Below are 18809 nucleotides of genomic sequence, written 5' to 3'. Positions count from 1 at the left end.
GGTAGTAAAGCAAGAGAGAGAGAAAAAAAACAGGAATGTTAGCAAGAAAGGGAAAAGATGTGGCCAATTAAGCAATCTAGTATGGATAAGCTCAGAATTAAAGTCAGAAGGAGGCTGAGACTGCAAGATAAGGGGAAGGTCAAGAGGGGAGGTCTCAATATCACCAAAGAAAAATACACTGGAAAATAGGGAGCATGGAAGTTGGAAAGATAAGAGGTTATGTTCAGACAGCTGGATGTTGTAACAAGATTTTATTGGTGTAGGCTGGGCGCAGTATCTCACGCCTGTAATCCCAGCACTTTGGGAGGCTGAGGCGAATAGATCACTTGAGGGCAGGAGTTCAAGACCAGCCTCACCAACATGGTGAAAAAGCCCGTTTCTACTAAAAAAAAAAAAAAAAAAAAAAATTAGCTAGGTGTAGTGGTATGTGCCTATAATCCCAGCTACTCCAGAGGCTGAGGCAGAAGAATCACTTAAACCTGGGAAGCAGAGGTTGCAGTGAGCTGGGATCAAACCACTGCACTCCAGCCTGGTGACAAAGCAAGACTCTGTCCTCCGTCTCAAAAAAAAAAAAAGAGGAAAGATTTTATTGGTGTAAATGTGTTAGTAATCATCACAATCAGATGAGTCAGGTGACTGAACTAAGAGAGGGTAAAGATCAATGGAGTTAGGGAGGTCAAAACTTGTGGGGCTAGAATACTGATGGAATGAAAAGCAAGAATATAAGCTAGACTAGGTAAGGGACTGACTGTTAATCAACATCTCACATTTAGAAATAGGAGTTAAAAATGGAACAGTGGCAGACTGAGCCTCAAAGAAGGGAGGGTCTTGCATGAGCTAACGGCTAATGTTAGAGTAGTATTACGTGTAATTAAAAAGCTTACAGTGTATTACTGAAATAGCTTTAATCTTAAAGACGTAACTAAACTAAAACTATCTCCTCATCCTTGGTAATTAATTTTATAATTCTCAAAAAAAATTTATGTGAAATAAATATCATAAAAATGAATTGCCTAATACAAATTCCAAACAGAAATTATTTTACTTAAGCATTTCTTTATCATTCAAATCATTCAAATTATTCCAAGGGACATTTGATCTTAAAATTCAAATGGCCAACTACAAAGCAGATGATGATGTATTAAATTATTTTTGAGGGGGTGTGCCCAAGATGGCCAAATAGGAACAGCTCCAGCCTCCAGCTCCCACTGTGAGCAACAAAGAAGATGGGTGATTTCTGCATTTTCTACTGAGGTACCTGGTTCATCTCACTGGGGCATGTCAGACAGTTGGCGCTGGTCCGCGGGTGCAACCCGACCAGCAAGAGCTGAAGCAGGGCGAGGCATCGCCTCACCTGGGAAGTGCAAGGGGGAAGGGAATTCCTTTCCCTAGCCAAAGGAAATTGAGACACACAACACCTGGAAACTCAGGTAACTCCCACCCTAATACTGCGCTTTACCAAGGGTCTTAGCAAATGGCACACCAGGAGATTATATCCCACACCTGGCCCAGAGGGTCCCACGCCCACGGAGCCTCCCTCATTGCTAGCACAGCAGTCTGAGATCTAACTGCAAGGCGGCAGTGAGGCTGAGGGAGGGGCGCCCGCCATTGCTGAGGCTTAAGTAGGTAAACAAAGCCGCCGGGAAGCTCGAATTGGGTGGAGCCCACCACAGCTCAAGGAGGCCAGCCTGCCTCTGTAGACTCCTCCTCTGGGGACAGAGCATAGCTAAATAAAAAGCAGCAGAAACCTCGGCAGAGGTAAATGCCCCTGTCTAACAGCTTTGAAGAGAGCAGTGGATCTCCCAGCGTGGAGGTTGGGATCTGAGAACGGACAGACTGCCTGCTTAAGCGGGTCCCTGACCCCTGAGTAGCCTAACTGGGAGACATCCCCCACTAGGTGCAGACCAACACCTCACACCTCACACGGTGGGGTACACCCCCTGAGACAAAGCTTCCAGAGCAAGAATCAGACAGCAACACTTGCTGTTCAGCAATATTCTATCTTCTGCAGCCTCTGCTGCTGATACCCAGGCAAACAGGGTCTGGAGTGGACCTCAAGCAAACTCCAACAGACCTACAGCTGAGGGTCCTGACTGTTAGAAGGAAAACTAACAAACAGAAAGGACACCCACACCAAAACCCCATCAGTACGTCACCATCATCAAAGACCAAAGGCAGATAAAACCACAAAGATGGGGAAAAAGCAGTGCAGAAAAGCTGGAAATTCAAAAAACCAGAGCGCATCTCCCCCTCCAAAGAAATGCAGCTCATCGCCAGCAATGGAACAAAGCTGGACAGAGAATGACTTCGATGAGTTGAGAGAAGAAGGCTTCAGTTGATCAAACTTCTCAGAGCTAAAGGAGGAACTACGTAACCTGTGCAAAGAAACAAAAAACCTTGAAAAAAGAATGGATGAATGAATAACTAGAATAATCAATACAGAGAAGACCTTAAAAGAACGGACAGAGATGAAAACCATAACACAAGAACTACGTGACAAATGCACAAGCTTCAGTAACCAGCTCGATCAACTGGAAGAAAGAGTATAAGTGATTGAAGATCAAATGAATGAAATGAAGCAAGAAGAGAAGTGTAGAGAAAAAAGAATAAAAAGAAATGAACAAAGCCTCTAAGAAATATGAGATTATGTGAAAAGACCAAATCTACATCTGACTGGTGTGCCTGAAAGTGACGGGGAAAATGGAAGCAAGTTGGAAAACACTCTTCAGGATATCATCCAGGAGAACTTCTCCAACCTAGTAGGGCAGGCCAACATTCAAATTCAGGAAATACAGAGAATGCCACAAAGATACTCCTCGAGAGGAGCAACTCCAAGACACATAATCGTTAGATTCACCAAAGCTGAAATGAAGGAAAAAATGTTAAGGGCAGCCAGAGAGAAAGGTCAGGTTACACACAAAGGGAAGCCCATCAGACTAACAGCAGATCTCTCAGCAGAAACTCTCCAAGCCAGAAGAGAGTGGGGGCCAATATTCAACATTCTTAAAGAAAAGAATTTTCAATCCAGAATTTCATATCCAGCCAAACTAAGTTTCACAAGTGAAGGAGAAATAAAATCCTTTACAGACAAGCAAATGCTTACAGATTTTGTCACCACCAGGCCTGCCCTACAAGAGCTCCTGAAGGAAGCACTAAATGTGGAAAGGAACAACAGGTACCAGCCATTGCAAAAACATGTCAAAATGTAAAGTCCATCGATGCTAGGAAGAAACTGCATCAACGAGCAAAATAACCAGCTAATATCATAATGACAGGATCAAGTTCACACATAACAATATTAACCTTAAATGTAAATGGCCTAAATGGTCCAATTAAAAGACAAAGACTGGCAAATTGGATAAAGAGTCAAGACCCATCAGTCTGCTGTATTCAGGAGACCCATCTCACATGCAGAGACACACATAGGCTCAAAATAAAGGGATAGAGGAAGATCTACCGAGCAAATGGAAAACAAAAAAAAGCAGGGGATGCAATCCTAGTCTCTGATAAAACAGACTTTAAACCATCAAAGATCAAAAGAGACAAAGAAGGCCATTACATAATGGTAAAGGGATCAATTCATCAGGAAGACCTATCTATCCTAAATATATATGCGTCCAATACAGGAGCACCCAGATTCATAAAGCAAGACCTTAGAGACTTACAAAGAGACTTAGACTCCCATACAATAATAATGGGAGACTTCAACATCCCACTGTCAACATTAGACAGATCATCGAGACAGAAAGTTAACAAGGATATCCAGGAATTGAACTCAACTCTGCACCAAGCAGACCTAATAGACATCAGAACTCTCCACCCCAAATCAACAGAATATACATTCTTCTCAGCACCACATCGCACTTATTCCAAAATTGACCACATAATTGGAAGTAAAGCACTCCTCAGCAAATGTAAAAGAACAGAAATTGTAACAAACTGTCTCTCAGACCACAGTGCAATCAAACTAGAACTCAGGACTAAGAAACTCAATCAAAGCCGCTCAACTACATGGAAACTGAACAACCTGCTCCTGAATGACTACTGGGTACATAACGAAATGAAGGCAGAAATAAAGATGTTCTTTGAAACCAATGAGAGCAAAGATAAAACATACCAGAATCTCTGAGACACAGGAAATTTATAGCACTAAATGCCCATAAGAGAAAGCAGGAAAGATCTAATATTGACACCCTAACATTACAATTAAAAGAACTAGAGAAGCAAGAGCAAACACATTCAAAAGCTAGCAGAAGGCAAGAAATAACTAAGATCAGAGCAGAACTGAAGGAGATAGAGACACAAAAAACCCTCCAAAAAATCAATGAATCCAGGAGCTGGTTTTTTGAAAAGATCAACAAAATTGATAGACCGCTAGCAAGACTAATAAAGAAGAAAAGAGAGAAGAATCAAATAGACGCAATAAAAAAATGATAAAGGGATATCACCACTGACCCCAGAGAAAAAACAAACTACCATCAGAGAATACTATAAACACCTCTACGCAAATAAACTAGAAAACCTAGAAGAAATGGATAATTTCCTGGACACTTACACTCTCCCAAGACTAAACCAGGAAGAAGTTGAATCCCTGAATAGACCAATAGCAGGCTCTGAAATTGAGGCAATAATTAATAGCCTACCAACCAAAAAAAGTCCAGGACCAAACGGATTCACAGCTGAATTCTACCAGAGGTACAAGGAGGAGTTGGTACCATTCCTTCTGAAACTATTTCAATCAATAGAAAAAGAGGGAATCCTCCCTAACTCATTTTATGAGGCCAACATCATCCTAATACCAAAGCCTGATGGAGATACAACAAAAAAAGAGAATTTTAGACCAATATCCCTGATGAACATCGATGCAAAAATCCTCAATAAAATACTGGCAAACCGAATCCAGCAGCACATCAAAAAGCTTATCCACCATGATCAAACGGGCTTCATCCCTGGGATGCAAGGCTGGTTCAACATATGCAAATCAATAAATGTAATCCAGCATATAAACAGAACCAAAGACAAAAACCATATGATTATCTCAATAGATGCAGAAAAGGCCTTCAAAAAATTCAGCAGCCCTTCATGCTAAAAACTCTCAATAAATTCGGTATTGATGGAATGTATCTCAAAATCATAAGAGCTATTTATGACAAACCCACAGCCAATATCATACTGAATGGGCAAAAACTGGAAGCATTCCCTTGGAAAACTGGCACAAGACAGGGATGCCCTCTCTCACCACTCCTATTCAACATAGTGTTAGAAGTTCTGGCTAGTGCAATCAGGCAAGAAAAAGAAATCAAGGGTATTCAGTTAGGAAAAGAAGAAGTCAAATTATCCCTGTTTGCAGATGACATGATTGTATATTTAGAAAACCCCATTGTCTCAGCTCAAAATCTCCTTAAGCTGATAAGCAACTTCAGCAAAGTCTCAGGATACAAAATCAATGTGCAAAAATCACAAGCATTCTTATACACCAGTAACAGACAGAGAGCCAAATCATGAATGAACTCCCATTCACAATAGCTTCAAAGAGAATGAAATACCTAGGAATCCAATTTACAAGGGATGTAAAGGACCTCTTCAAGGAGAACTACAAAACCACTGCTCAGTGAAATAAAAGAGGACACAAACAAATGGAAGAACATACCATGCTCATGGATAGGAAGAATCAATATTGTGAAAATGGCCATACTGCCCAAGGTAATTTATAGATTCAATGCCATCCCCCTTAAGCTACCAATGACTTTCTTCACAGAATTGGAAAAAACTGCTTTAAAGTTCATATGGAACCAAAAAAGACCCCACATTGCCAAGACAATCCTAAGCTAAAAGAACAAAGCTGGAGGCATCACGCTACCTGACTTCAAACTATACTACAAGGCTACAGTAACCAAAACAGCATGGTACTGGTACCAAAACAGAGATATAGACCAATGGAACAGAACAGAGCCCTCAGAAATAATACCACACGTCTACAGCCATCTGATCTTTGACAAACCTGACAGAAACAAAAAATGGGGAAAGGATTCCCTATTTAATAAATGGTGCTGGGAAAATTGGCTAGCCATAAGTAGAAAGCTGAAACTGGATCCTTTCCTTACTCCTTATATGAAAATTAATTCAAGATGGACTAGAGACTTAAATGTTAGACCTAATACCATAAAAACCCTAGAGGAAAACCTAGGTAATATCATTCAAGACATAGGCATGGGCAAGGACCTCATGTCTAAAACACCAAAAGCAACGGCAACAAAAGCCAGAATTGAAAAATGGGATCTAATTAAACTAAAGAGCTTCTGCACAGCAAAAGAAACTACCATCAGAGTGAACAGACAACCTACAGAATGGGAGAAAATTTTTGCAATCTACTCATCTGACAAAGGGCTAATATCCAGAACCTATAAAGAACTCAATCAAATTTACAAGAAAAAAACAAACAACCCCATCAAAAAGTGGGCAAAGGATATGAACAGACACTTCTCAAAAGAAGACATTCATACAGCCAACAGACACATGAAAAAATGCTCATCATCACTCGCCATCAGAGAAATGCAAATCAAAACCACAATCAGATACCATCTCACACCAGTTAGAATGGCAATCATTAAAAAATCAGCAAACAACAAGTGCTGGAGAGGATGTGGAGAAACAGGAACACTTTTACACTGTTGGTGGGACTGTAAACTAGTTCAATCATTGTGGAAGACAGTATGGCAATTCCTCAAGGATCTAGAACTAGAAATACCATTTGACCCAGCCATCCCATTACTGGGTATATACCCAAAAGATTATAAATCATGCTGCTATAAAGACACATGCACACGTATGTTTATTGCGGCACTATTCACAACAGCAAAGACTTGGATTCAACCCAAATGTCCATCAATGACAGACTGGATTAAGAAAATGTGGCACATATACACCATGGAATACTATGCAGCCATAAAAAAGGATGAGTTCGTGTCCTTTGTAGGGACATGGATGCAGCTGGAAACCATCATTCTCAGCAAACTATCGCAAGAACAGAAAACCAAATACCACATGTTCTCACTCACAGGTGGGAATTGAATAATGAGATCACTTGGATATAGGAAGGGGATCATCACACACTGCGTCCTATTGTGCAGCGGGGGGGGAGGAATAGCATTAGGAGATATACCTAATGTAAATGATGAGTTAATGGGTGCAGCACACCAACATGGCACATGTATACATATGTAACAAACCTGCACATTGTGCACATGTACCCTAGAACTTAAAGTACAATAAAAAATATATATTTTTGAATTTTTTTGAATCAGATATGTATAAAATACTCTGATATGAACTTAATGAAAACATTTTAATTTTTAATATATATCAATTATAAATTGAAACCAACAAAACTGTTTTGTATTAAGACTCTTTTAGAAATGAAACTTTGTCCTAGGATGGAGATAGTCATTTTCTCATTGATAAAGAAATAATAATTGTTTGCTGAGGTATGAATAAGAAAAACACATAAAGAAAAGTACCTTAAAGAGGATATTTTAAAATTCTATGCAAAGGGAAATACATTTATCACAATAAATACCAAGTCAAATAGAATAAAATATAAGAAAATAAAAATAATTTGGCCAGATGCAGTGGCTCATGTCTGTAATCCCAGCACTTTGGGAGGCTGACGCGGGTGGATCACCTGAGGTCAGGAGTTTGAGAAAAGCCTGGACAATATGGTGAAACCCTGTCTCTACTAAAACACAAAAAATTAGCCGGGCGTGGTGGCACATGCCTGTAATCCCACATACTCGGGAGGCTGAGGCAGGAGAATCGCTTGAACCCAGGAGGCAGAGGTTGCAGTGAGCCAAGATCATGCCATTGCACTCCAGCCTGGGAAACAAGAGCGAAACTCCGTCTCAAACAAACAACAAACAAACAAAAATAATTTATGAATGTCCGTCCATCAACATCTGTTCTTGAAATCAGATACTAATTCTAGGGATTAAAAAAACTCAAGACATGACATTAACTAAACATAAAATCCTAATGATTACTTACTGTATAAGAGAAGCTCTTTCAAAGTACTGAATGGCTTTTTCCCAAAACTGGGTGTCAATGTAATAGGCTCCAAGCCACTCAATGACTTCAATATTACAAGGAAAATACCTATATGACTGGAAAAATATATGGAATGTAACAATACAACTTCAATGGCAACATATAATTTACTTCTTGAATACTTTACCTATTGAATAAATTTATCCAATATGACATTTCTTAATAAAGGAGTATGAGCTGTCCTAAATACTTTGTAAATTCTGAAACTCTATAATATTTAGAAAACCTAAGCTTTGCTTGACACATTTTTCAATTATCTGTAAATACTTTTGCTATAACAATATATGAGCTGAATTCAATTAAATATTTAAAAGAATAAAAAAGAGATGCAAATCGTGCTTCAAGAGAAAAATGAATTTATACTTCTTTTTATTATTAATATTATTAATTATTATTATTTTAAGACAGTCTCGCTCTGTCGCCCAGCCTGGAGTGTACTAAATGCGTTCTTGGCTCACTACAATCTCTGCCTCCTGGGTTCAGGCAATTCTTGTGCCTTAGTCTCCTGAGTAGCTAGGATTACAGGCATGCCACAACCACACTTGGATAATTTTTGTATTTTTAGTAGAGAGGGGGTTTCCTCATGTTGGCCAGGCTGGTCACATACTCCTGGCCTCAAGTGATCTGCCTTCCTTGGCCTCCCAAAGTGCTGGGATTAAAGGTAAGGGCCACCACACCTATCCTTTTACAATTATTATTTTAGAGATGGGGTCTTGTTATGTTGCCTAGGCTGGTCTTGATCTCTTGGTCTTAAGCAATCCTCTCACTCTGGCCTCCCAAAGTGTTGAGATTATAGATGTGAGCCACCTCACCCAGACCTATTTCATTTTTTTTCATTAAAACAAGTAAAAACCTAACCTCATGCCTGGCGTGGTGGTAATCTCATCACTTTGGGAGGCTGAGGTGAGCAGATCAGCTGAGGTCAAGAGTTCGAGACCAGCCTGGCCAACATGGTGAAATGTCCCTCTACTAAAGATACAAAAATTAGCTGGGCGTGGTGGCAGGCGCCTGTAATTCCAGCTACTCGGGAGGCTGAGGCAAGAGAACTGCTTAAACCTAGGAGGAGGAGGCTGCAGTGAGCCGAGACTACACCACTGTGCAGCAGCCTGGGCGACAGAGCAAGACTATCTCAAAACAAAACAAAACAAAAACTTCATTTTCCAAGAATGCTTTATTTTAAATAAATCATTTTAAAACTGGGAAGATCTTCTAAAATTTCAAAGTCTTGCTGCCTTTATAACAATTCATAAAATGCTAAAACACAGAAGGAAATTAAGATAACACACCTACCTCATAGTAATATTGAAATGCTTGAGATTTATCTCCTTCATGATCATATAATTCTCCCAGTTTAGATAAAACTTGAGGATCGGTTGGAACGACACTGACCACCTGCATTAGCCATTCAATAGCTTGACTGGGATTTTCCATTAATTCATATCTTAGGCAATGTCAGTTAAGGAAAACATGTTTTCTAAATTCATTTATCAATAAACAAACTTAAAAAACATTACAGTAACAATATTTCTTAGCCTACAGTAATGTGCTATTGTGTACTGTTTCCTCTGGATTTCTCAGGGGTGGAGATGGAATGCAGCAGTACTGTGGAGGTAACATTCTCGCTCCCTATGGATAGCCTGCTTTCCCTTTTCCTTCATTACTATCCACTAAGATCAACTCCCAAATTTCTGGTAGAATTATTCAAAGTATTGTCCAAAAATTGTCCTTAATAAAAACGTCCTGAATGTTGCATCCAGTTATTCTCTCTCTCTTAACATGTTCAGCATATTAAGGGAATTACTTTCATGTGTTTTTCCTGTGAGTTTTCCCTAATTAGATTATAAACCCAAGGATAGTGGGTTTTGTTTTTTTTTTTTTGTAACTTTCTTTAGTACCTACTAAGTCTTCTGTGTATATACAAATAATTTATTCATACCAATACTTTTTGATTAATTACTATTTATTTTATACATATTAGGTATTTCAGTGAAATGAAGATATTCCAATCCAAAGTTTATGGAAAAGAAGCACTGTTTTCAATGGTGACAAGGGTGACACCAGAAAAATCTACTGTTTTTAATGATGACAAGTGTGATACCACAAGAAAAAAAAAATGGAAATGTACTCAAACAGTCTCAAATATGTCAATTGCTTGACTTGATCCTAGCTGATCATGAATTGGGTAGTAAAAGATAATGACACTGGCAGTTTCAGAGAAATTAAATGAACAAAAAGACTAACAGGAGTAACTATGATGCTATCTGATCTAAAACTAATTTTTTTTTGTTTTTTTTAGACAGTCTAGCTCTGCACCCAGGCTAGAGTGCCATGGCACTATCTTGGCTCACTGCAACCTCTGCCTCCCAGGTTCAAGTGATTCCCCTGCCTCAGTCTTGGGAGTAACTGGGATTACACGTGCCTGCCACAACACCTGGCTAATTTTTGTATTTATAGTAGAGATGGGGTTTCACCATGATGGCCAGGCTGGTCTCGAACTCCTGACCTCAAATGATTCGCCTGCCTCGGCCTCCCAAAGCGCTGGGATTACAGGTATAAGCCACTGTGCCTGGCTTAAAACTAAAATGTTTAAATAAAATTCTTTATCAAAAGTACAGCAGATGGTACTTAAAATTATTAATGGTACACCTTACGACATATAAAATTTTCTACACATATCTGTATAAAATTTAAATCAAGATAACAGTAACCTGAAAACCTACCTAAGATGTTTAACGCTTCCCAACATTGTGGCCAAAGCTTACTAAAATAAGGAGAGAAATTAAAGTGCTTTTCAAATAGCATGAAAAGCATTAAAAACATTAACACATTTCTGCTTTTTTAACCAAGAGCAGGGCTTATTTAAAAAGCTACGTGTTGTGGAAGAAACTGATATGAGGGCAACATTTTGTAGTTCTACATTCCCCTGAGTTTGAAACATAATACTGATACACATAGTATACATTCAATAAATGACTATTAAATGAACAGAATGAATGAGTGAGTTCATATGAAGAATTACATAATTTTAGAGGGTAACAGTCTTTGGACACCTCATTATAGCTACAGGTCAGTTAAAAAAATAAGAAAAATTATCCAAACTCAATCAATAGTACGAATCAGTAATAAACAGTATTTTATTTAGTAAGTTAGTGCTTCAATGATACCCTACAAGCTTCAGAATTAATACAATGTTCTAAAGCACCAAACTGACTTTCAATGAATGGTTTATATGTACCCAAAATGTCATAATTACTTCAGTTATTTTCAAAATTTAATAAATAATAGTTTTAACCATTAATTCCTCTTTCAATGCAAATAACATTTTAAAATAGCATTACTCAAATGATTTTTTTATCACATGATGATCTGCTAGTTAGATTATCCTCATCACTTACTTCAAATATTATCCTCAATTACTTCATTAAACTTATTTAATAATTGATCTTCAGTCACCAATTGAGAGAATTAATAACTGTCCCTAAGTTTTTCAAATAAGATACATATTTGCTATCTGGTAAAGAACTTCGGCACTGTTTCGTAGGATTGCATGAAGTTTCAGGAAACAGTCCAAAGCCTCATCCAGCCGATTTAGTTTCTCATAGGTAAGGCCTTAAAAAAACGAAAAAGAAAAAAAAGAAAACCTATAAGCGTCATTATTGGTATTAATTTATTTAACGTTAACAGAATAAATCTCAAAATATATGTAAATATTTATCCAAAAGAGAAAATGAAGATGAACTGAGGTTTTTGTTTTTTGATACAGGGTCTCGCTCCTGCTGCCCGTGCTGGAGTGTAGTGGCGCAAACATGGCTCACAGCAGCCTCGACCTCCCAGGCTCAGGTGATTCTCCTACCTCAGCCTCTCAAGTAGCTGGGATTATATGCGTGTGCTACTATGCCCAGTTAATTTTTTGTATTTTTAGTAGAGACAGGATTTTGCCATGTTGCTCAGGCTGGTCTGGAACTCCTAGCCTCAAGAGATCCACCTGCCTCAGCCTCCCAAAGTGCTGGGATTACAGGTATGAGTCACCACACCCAGCCAACTGAGAATGTTTTTAAAGAATAATGTTAGGGTGGGGATTCTCCACTGGCAGACACCAAAAGATGCTACAAAGCTTCAGTGATTTTAAAAGTGTAGTGGGGGGCAGGAATAGACAGACCAATAGAACAGAACAAATAGTTCAGACATGCACTCAATTATAGAGTTTAAAGACATAATCAGTGGGGAGGAAAATGCTAGTAATAAGTGGTGCCAGAACAACCGACTATACATTATTATTATTTTTTGTGTGTGTTGGGGGGGCAGAGTCTTGCTCTTTCGCCCAGACTGGAGTGCAGTGGCGTGATCTCGGCTCACTGCAAAATCTGCCTCCCGGGTTCACGCCATTCTCCTGCCTCAGTCTCCCGAGTAGCTGGGACTATAGGTGCCTGCAACCACGCCTGGCTAATTTTTTCTATTTTTAGTAGAGATTGGGGTTTCACTGTGTTAGTCAGGATGGTCTCCATCTCCTGACCTTGTGATCCGCCCGCCTCAGCCTCCCAAAGTGCTGGGATTTACATGCATGAGCCACTGCACCTGGCCATTAATTTTTTTAAATGTAGATTCTTATTTCATAAAAAATGAACTCAAAATTTTGAAACTCAACAGAAAAAACAAAGCTATAAGAAGAGTATGAAAAGAAAATATAGAAAAATGATTTATAATCTGAAGGTAAGAAGGGCTTCATAAAGCAATAAACAAACGAATAAAGCAATAAACACAATTTTTTTAAAAGACAAATTTGGCCAGGCGTGGTGGCTCACGCCTGTAATCCCATCACTTTGGGAGGCTGAGGCAGGTGGATCACTTGAGGTCAGGAGTTCGAGACCAGCCTGGCCAACACAGTGAAACCCTGTCTCTACTAAAAATGCAAAAAATTAGACTGGCATAGTGGAGCATGCCTGTGGTTCCAGCTACTTGGACGGCTACAGCGGGAGAATCACTTGAATCTGGAAGGTGGAGGTTGCAGTGAGCTGAGATCATGATAATAAAACAATTCTTCCATAGAAGAAAGTAGAAACAAAGTTAAAAATCTAAGCAATGGAGAAAGGAGAAATATTTAATAGTTACAAAACAAATAAATAAGGATATATCTAGGAAGCAAGCTCCTGCATGAAGACCCTTGTGCCTCTCTTCAATGCTCTCTTCCCAGATACCCAAGTGGTCATAGCCTCCCTTCCTTCAGTGACTTGAAACATACATTCTCAATCAGGCTCTCCCATGGCTAATTCCTTCTCACCTCCCCTATACTTCAAGGTTGGCAGTAGGCCTTCCCTCCTCCTTCAGGCAGGAGATTAAAGAGTCTTTTCTGGGAGGAAAGATACAATTGACTTATGGGCAGGTCTCCAACTAAACAGACCAGACCAGACAGATGCCCTACAGCAAAGTACCAACCCATCAATCTCCTTCATAGACCTAGAGATTCCACTCAGTTTTTAGCCATAAACTCCTGACATAACATAGAAAGGAGAATAAAATAAGCAAACCAAAGAAAGCAAAAAATACCTAGGCAGGGAAACGTTATTAACAATCCAAGAGACAAGACCCAGTACTGTACGGACAGGCGTTTGCAAAACTGCAAATTCATGCCCGGGGTGATGATGCTCCACTTCAGGCAACCTCTGAAAGGCGGGGAAGAGAATGTGATGGTGGTAAGACTCCATGGCTTGTAATATTTGGCTTATTAAAAACAAATCTGAAGTAAAGATGGCAAAATGTGAAAATGTGTTAAACTGGGGTGATAGGTACACGGGTACTTATTTCTTGTGTATACTTTTATGTATGTTTGAAATTGTTCATAATTAAAAAGTAAGCAAACGGGATTTTTTTCCCATCTATCAGCTTGGCAAAAGTTAAAAAGAATGATAATATCCAGTATTAGCAGAAATTTGGGAAATTAGGATTATACACTGTGATGGAAAAGCCTTTTTAGAGGGCAGTATAGCAAGCCTGATCCAAATTTTGCAGTGCATAGCTTCTGAATCATTAATTCCATTTAAAATAAACTATAATCTGAGAGGCTGTAGTCTTCAATTTTCTGTTAGAAGGAAGTCAACTCCTCCTCCTAATGTGTTTGAGCTCTTTAAGCAAAACAAAACAAAAACAAATACAAAGCAAAAAATAAATAATTTAAAAAGCAATTTCACCTTGTTTCACTTACCAATATTATAAAGCGCTTCAGTACAAGAAGAATCATTTCTTAGAGCCTCTTTATAGAATTCAGCGGCCTTCTCATAATCACCATTTGCAAAAACTGTATTCCCTTTATTAGTAAGAGCTGCTGGATTGTATCTATCAGAGTTCACAGCTATATCTGCATAGCTGCTGGCTTGTGCAAAATCCTTTCCCTAAGTAAAATACATATACAAATTATTTGAATTTCATGAAATACTTTTTCTGACTGTTCTGAGATTACAGACATAATAAAGACTTTCTGAGATTACAAATATAATGAACAAAAATATTTTACATATCTTGGTCTTGATAGTCTGATTCTACATAAGAGTTTTACTCATCAAGCTCAACCACCCAAGCTTCTTGTGATTGACTTCTCCACAGTCTCATTGTTAGAATAACAACACTATTTATATGTAGGTGGTTCCATGCTCAACGCCCAAATTCCATGTCACCATTTGCTGCAGCGCTCCCCCTCCCACTGAAGCCCTGAAATAGCTGTCACAAAAGCACTACCCTTCCTGCTCCTAGCACACTGGCTGTGTCACCTACTAGGCCTCTGCACTTGTAGCAATCCATTGTTTTTTCCTGTCTCCATGCCAAATTCTCTGTCAGGGCCTTGCCATCATTCACGTGAGCTACAGGAACCTCTCTGTTCTTAAACATCATGACCATCTGTGCCAGGTCAGCTTGGTTAACCCAGGAACTACATTTCTAAGAAGCTCCTTCACTACTAGGCTCTTGTCTAGACTTGGCCAAAAGAGGAACTTGTGTGACATCTGGAATGCAGACCTGAAGCAGTGGCCTTTAGTCTCTGAAAGGCTTTTTCTTGTCATCAGATGCAGGACTGATGCAGAAGTGTCCATGGGTACCAGCTTCTCCTCACTCACTCCACTCCATGGGCAGCTCTTCTTCCTGACTATGCCGTCCCTGCTCCATGACAGGGTTTGGCTGTGGCCCCCAGAGGAGGCAGCTGCACAGAGGTATCTGCTTCCCACAGAACTCCCCATGAAGGCCCTCTGGGTTCTACTGTGGCAGCTGGGTAAGTGCGGCCACTCACTGACTGATGGCGATTCCTCCTCAGATCTCCAGCTCCCCTACTACATCGTCACCACCAGGCTCCTTCACAACTGTGTAACATTAAATTGCCATGCCCCTTCTCCCATGTCACTCACAGTGACCATCCCTGGTTAAACTTTGTAAAAAGTTTAGATATAGCTTATATATAATAAACCTGACCCCTTTAAAATGTAGAATTCTGTGGCATTTAGTAGGTTCACAAAGTTGTGCAACCACTGTCAATATCTACTTCCACCCTCAAAAGAAACCCTGTACCCATTAGTAGTCACTCCCCATTCTCCTCTGCCCCCAGCCCCTGGCAACCACTAATCTGTTTTCTGTCTCCATGCCTATTCTGGACACCAAATATAAATAGAATCATAAAATATGCAGTCTTTTGCGTCTGACTTCTTTCACTTAGCATAATATTTTTAAGGTCTGTCCATGTTTTAGCATACATCTGTGCTGCAGTCCTTGTAAAGTCTGAATATTAACGTCCCACTGTGTGGATAGGCCACATGTCCTTTATCCATTCATTGCTGATGGACACTTGGGTTGCTTCCAGGCTCCTTTATGGTTAGTACAAATAACCCTGCCATGAACATTCACGTGCAAGTTTTTGTGTAAACTCTGATTGAACTCTGAAACAAAAATTGGTACCTACAAGTGGGGTGCTGCTGTTATAAAAACATGTAACGTTGTCTTTTGGACTATGCAGCAGGCAAAACTGAGAAAAGCTGTGAGGGGCTATGTTGGGGACTGGAGAGATGGTGGAGCATGAGTGAGCCTGCAAAGGCAGAAGGCATCATCAGAGGCTGGATAAAGAGCAAGCCACACTGTCACCGTGAAGCACTGACACAAGTGGCACCTACAGAGCGGGTTAGAGGACAGGAAGTGTACCTGATAAATATGCCCGTGTGGCCAAGGGGGTTTCTAGGTAGGATGCTGAAGGGCCAATGAACTTATTTTAACTGGGTATACAATTGATCAGGTATAGGAAGATAAAAAATGAGCTAAGGAGAGAACTGTTCAGTTTGCAGGTAGAATTTAGAGAAAATATAGAAGAACTATGACTTGTTAAGGTAGAATATAAAATTATTTCATGTCTCCAGTTTCTTGTGGTGGCACAAGATTCTCAAAGTAGGACCTGGTGGCAGGTTAGGGAACAATTCAAAGGTATGGCTGTAATACCTTTCGTAAACATCTCACAAAGATTTAAGGTCATACCTAGCAGACCTTCTCTCCCAGGTAGTGAAACGGGCTTCTAAGACACTTCAAGGCTCCGTTCCACAGCAGCCTATACACCTAGTGGAAAGGGGTCTGTCCCGAAAAGAATTATGGATGCAGCTGTTGAGACATGTGGGAAATCCTAACAAGACTTAGAGAAAACCCTCCAAGTTTTTAGGCGAGTTGTACTGACTGTTGCTAGTTTGGATTAAAGGGACAGATAGAGTCCAAAATGAAAAAAGCTCTCTGTGTCCCAAATGTCTCAGGGCAGAACACAAACTGAGAAAGTTAATCAGCTGCAAACACAGCCTATTTCTTTTCTTTTTTTTTTTTAAATTTTACTTTAAGTTATGGGATACATGTGCAGAATGTGGTTTGTTACATAGGTATACATGTGCCATGGTGGTTTGCTGCACCCATCAACCTGTCATCTAGGTTTTAATCCCCACATGCATTAGGTATTGGTCCTAATGCTCTCCCTTGCCTTCCACTCCCCGACAGGCCCCAGTGTGTGATGCTCCCCTCCCTGTGTCCATGTGTTCTCACTGTTCAACTCTCGCTTATGAGTGAGAACATGCAGTGTTTGGTTTTCTGTTCCTGAAACATAGGCTATTTCTTATACAAAAGGAAGATGCTCTCAGAAGGCAGAGCCAAGAGTCATAGAGGAAAAAGAATTAGGGGGCCACTTCGAGGGAGCAGAGCTGGGCCCTAATCAAGGAATATTCCTTTTTCTCAGACTAGGGAGCACTGGCCACACCTGCTTTGCTAGGTTTCAGAATCATTAAAGAAAGTGACTGTGATGTGCCTCCATCCCTCCCCTTTGGGGATGAGTGTCTTACAGGGGATGAGTGTCATGTCTTTTCATTCAGAAATCTTTGGATCAAGAAGAAATTGTGCCTGAGAAAGCTCCATTTCTTGTTTTTTTTTGTTTGTTTGAGATGGAGTCTCGTTCTGTCGCCCAGGCTGGAATGCAGTGGCACAATCTTGGCTCACCGCGACCTCTGCCCTTCAGGTTCAAGCAATTCTCATGCCTCAGGCTCCCGAGTAGCTGGGACTACAAGCATGCACCACCATGCCTGGCTAATTTTTTATATTTTTGGTAGAGACAGGGTTTCACCGTGTTTAGTAGAGATGAGGTTTCACTATGTTGGTCAGGCTCAAACTCCTGGCCTCAAGTGATCCACCTGCCTCGGCCTCCCAAAGTGCTGGGATTACAGGCATGAGCCACCAAACCCAGCTGGAAAGCCCCATTTCTATTCAGACCTGATGTAGATCCTGGCCTTTGAACCTGATGCTGTGGTGGAATGAGACTCTGAGAGTCTTGGGAGGGCTATGAGTAACTGGGGTCTGAGTGCAGGCAGTGGTAGATTGTTACAATAATGACTTCAGTGGATCACACCTCCCAGGATTCATGTATGACTCATTCAGGTATGATTCTCTCTCATGTTTGTTTTGTTCAATAAAATAATAACAAACTCAATGTGCTAATACACACCTGTGTACTGGGGTTTGCTCTCATTGAACCCAGTCCCACCTGAGAAGGCTGATCCCCTGCTGGGGATGCTCTGAGGGAAGACTGAGTTGCCCTGGCCAACAGTTCAGCTAAGTGACAGGCATAAGGTAGGAATTTGGAACATCCAGTCTCAGTTATGCCTCAGAGGATGGCAGCTGCATGAGTAAGGCCAGGCAAGCCCAGTGAAAGAAGCATCCAGGTGAACCCAGCTCACTGGGTAGAATGTAAGCAAATACCTGGTGATTTCAAGCCACTACGGTTTGGGGCAGTTCATTACACAGCAAGAGAAAATAGATACAACTATATGCCAGATACCAACAATATACTTTCAACTACATATCATATATAAAACTACAGGCCGGGCACGGTGGCTCAAGCCTGTAATCCCAGCACTTTGGGAGGCCGAGGCGGGCGGATCACGAGGTCAGGAGATCGAGACCATCCTGGCTAACACGGTGAAACCCCGTCTCTACTAAGAAATACAAAAAACTAGCCGGGCGAGGTGGCGGGCGCCGGTAGTCCCAGCTACTCGGGAAGCTGAGGCCAGAGAACGGCGTGAACCCGGGAGGCGGAGCTTGCAGTGAGCTGAGATCCGGCCACTGCACTCCAGCCTGGGCTACAGAGCGAGACTCCGTCTCAAAAAAAAAAAAAAAAAAAAAAAAAAAAAAAAAAAAAAAAAACTACATAGGAGACTCAT

General features: G+C 40.4%; 2 protein-coding genes across 7 annotated transcripts in view; one reads left to right on the top strand and one right to left on the bottom strand.

Annotated features, from left to right (window-relative positions):
• LOC105490300 (EEF1A lysine methyltransferase 1) overlaps nucleotides 1-17657 on the top strand; it is a 146983-nt gene extending 129326 nt beyond the window's left edge. The window contains exon 7 of the mRNA XM_071081684.1: nucleotides 15153-17657. The gene's annotated coding sequence lies outside the window, so the exon portion shown is untranslated. The remainder of the gene's footprint in view (nucleotides 1-15152) is intronic.
• The window catches only part of LOC105490297 (intraflagellar transport 88), a 123444-nt gene that overhangs the window by 45727 nt on the left and 58908 nt on the right, over nucleotides 1-18809 (bottom strand). For all 6 annotated transcript variants that reach the window (XM_071081676.1, XM_071081680.1, XM_071081679.1 and 3 more), the window contains 4 exons: nucleotides 14300-14486; nucleotides 11601-11709; nucleotides 9391-9541; nucleotides 8041-8156 (listed from right to left, as the gene is read on the bottom strand). In XM_071081676.1, coding sequence (XP_070937777.1) covers nucleotides 8041-8156; nucleotides 9391-9541; nucleotides 11601-11709; nucleotides 14300-14486 — 563 coding nt within the window. The remainder of the gene's footprint in view (nucleotides 1-8040; nucleotides 8157-9390; nucleotides 9542-11600; nucleotides 11710-14299; nucleotides 14487-18809) is intronic.

The sequence above is a fragment of the Macaca nemestrina genome, chromosome 16, assembly GCF_043159975.1.
Source record: "Macaca nemestrina isolate mMacNem1 chromosome 16, mMacNem.hap1, whole genome shotgun sequence".
NCBI lineage: Eukaryota > Metazoa > Chordata > Mammalia > Primates > Cercopithecidae > Macaca > Macaca nemestrina.
The sequence above is the reverse complement of the archived record's forward strand: the minus strand, read 5'-3'. Positions and strand labels throughout refer to the sequence as shown.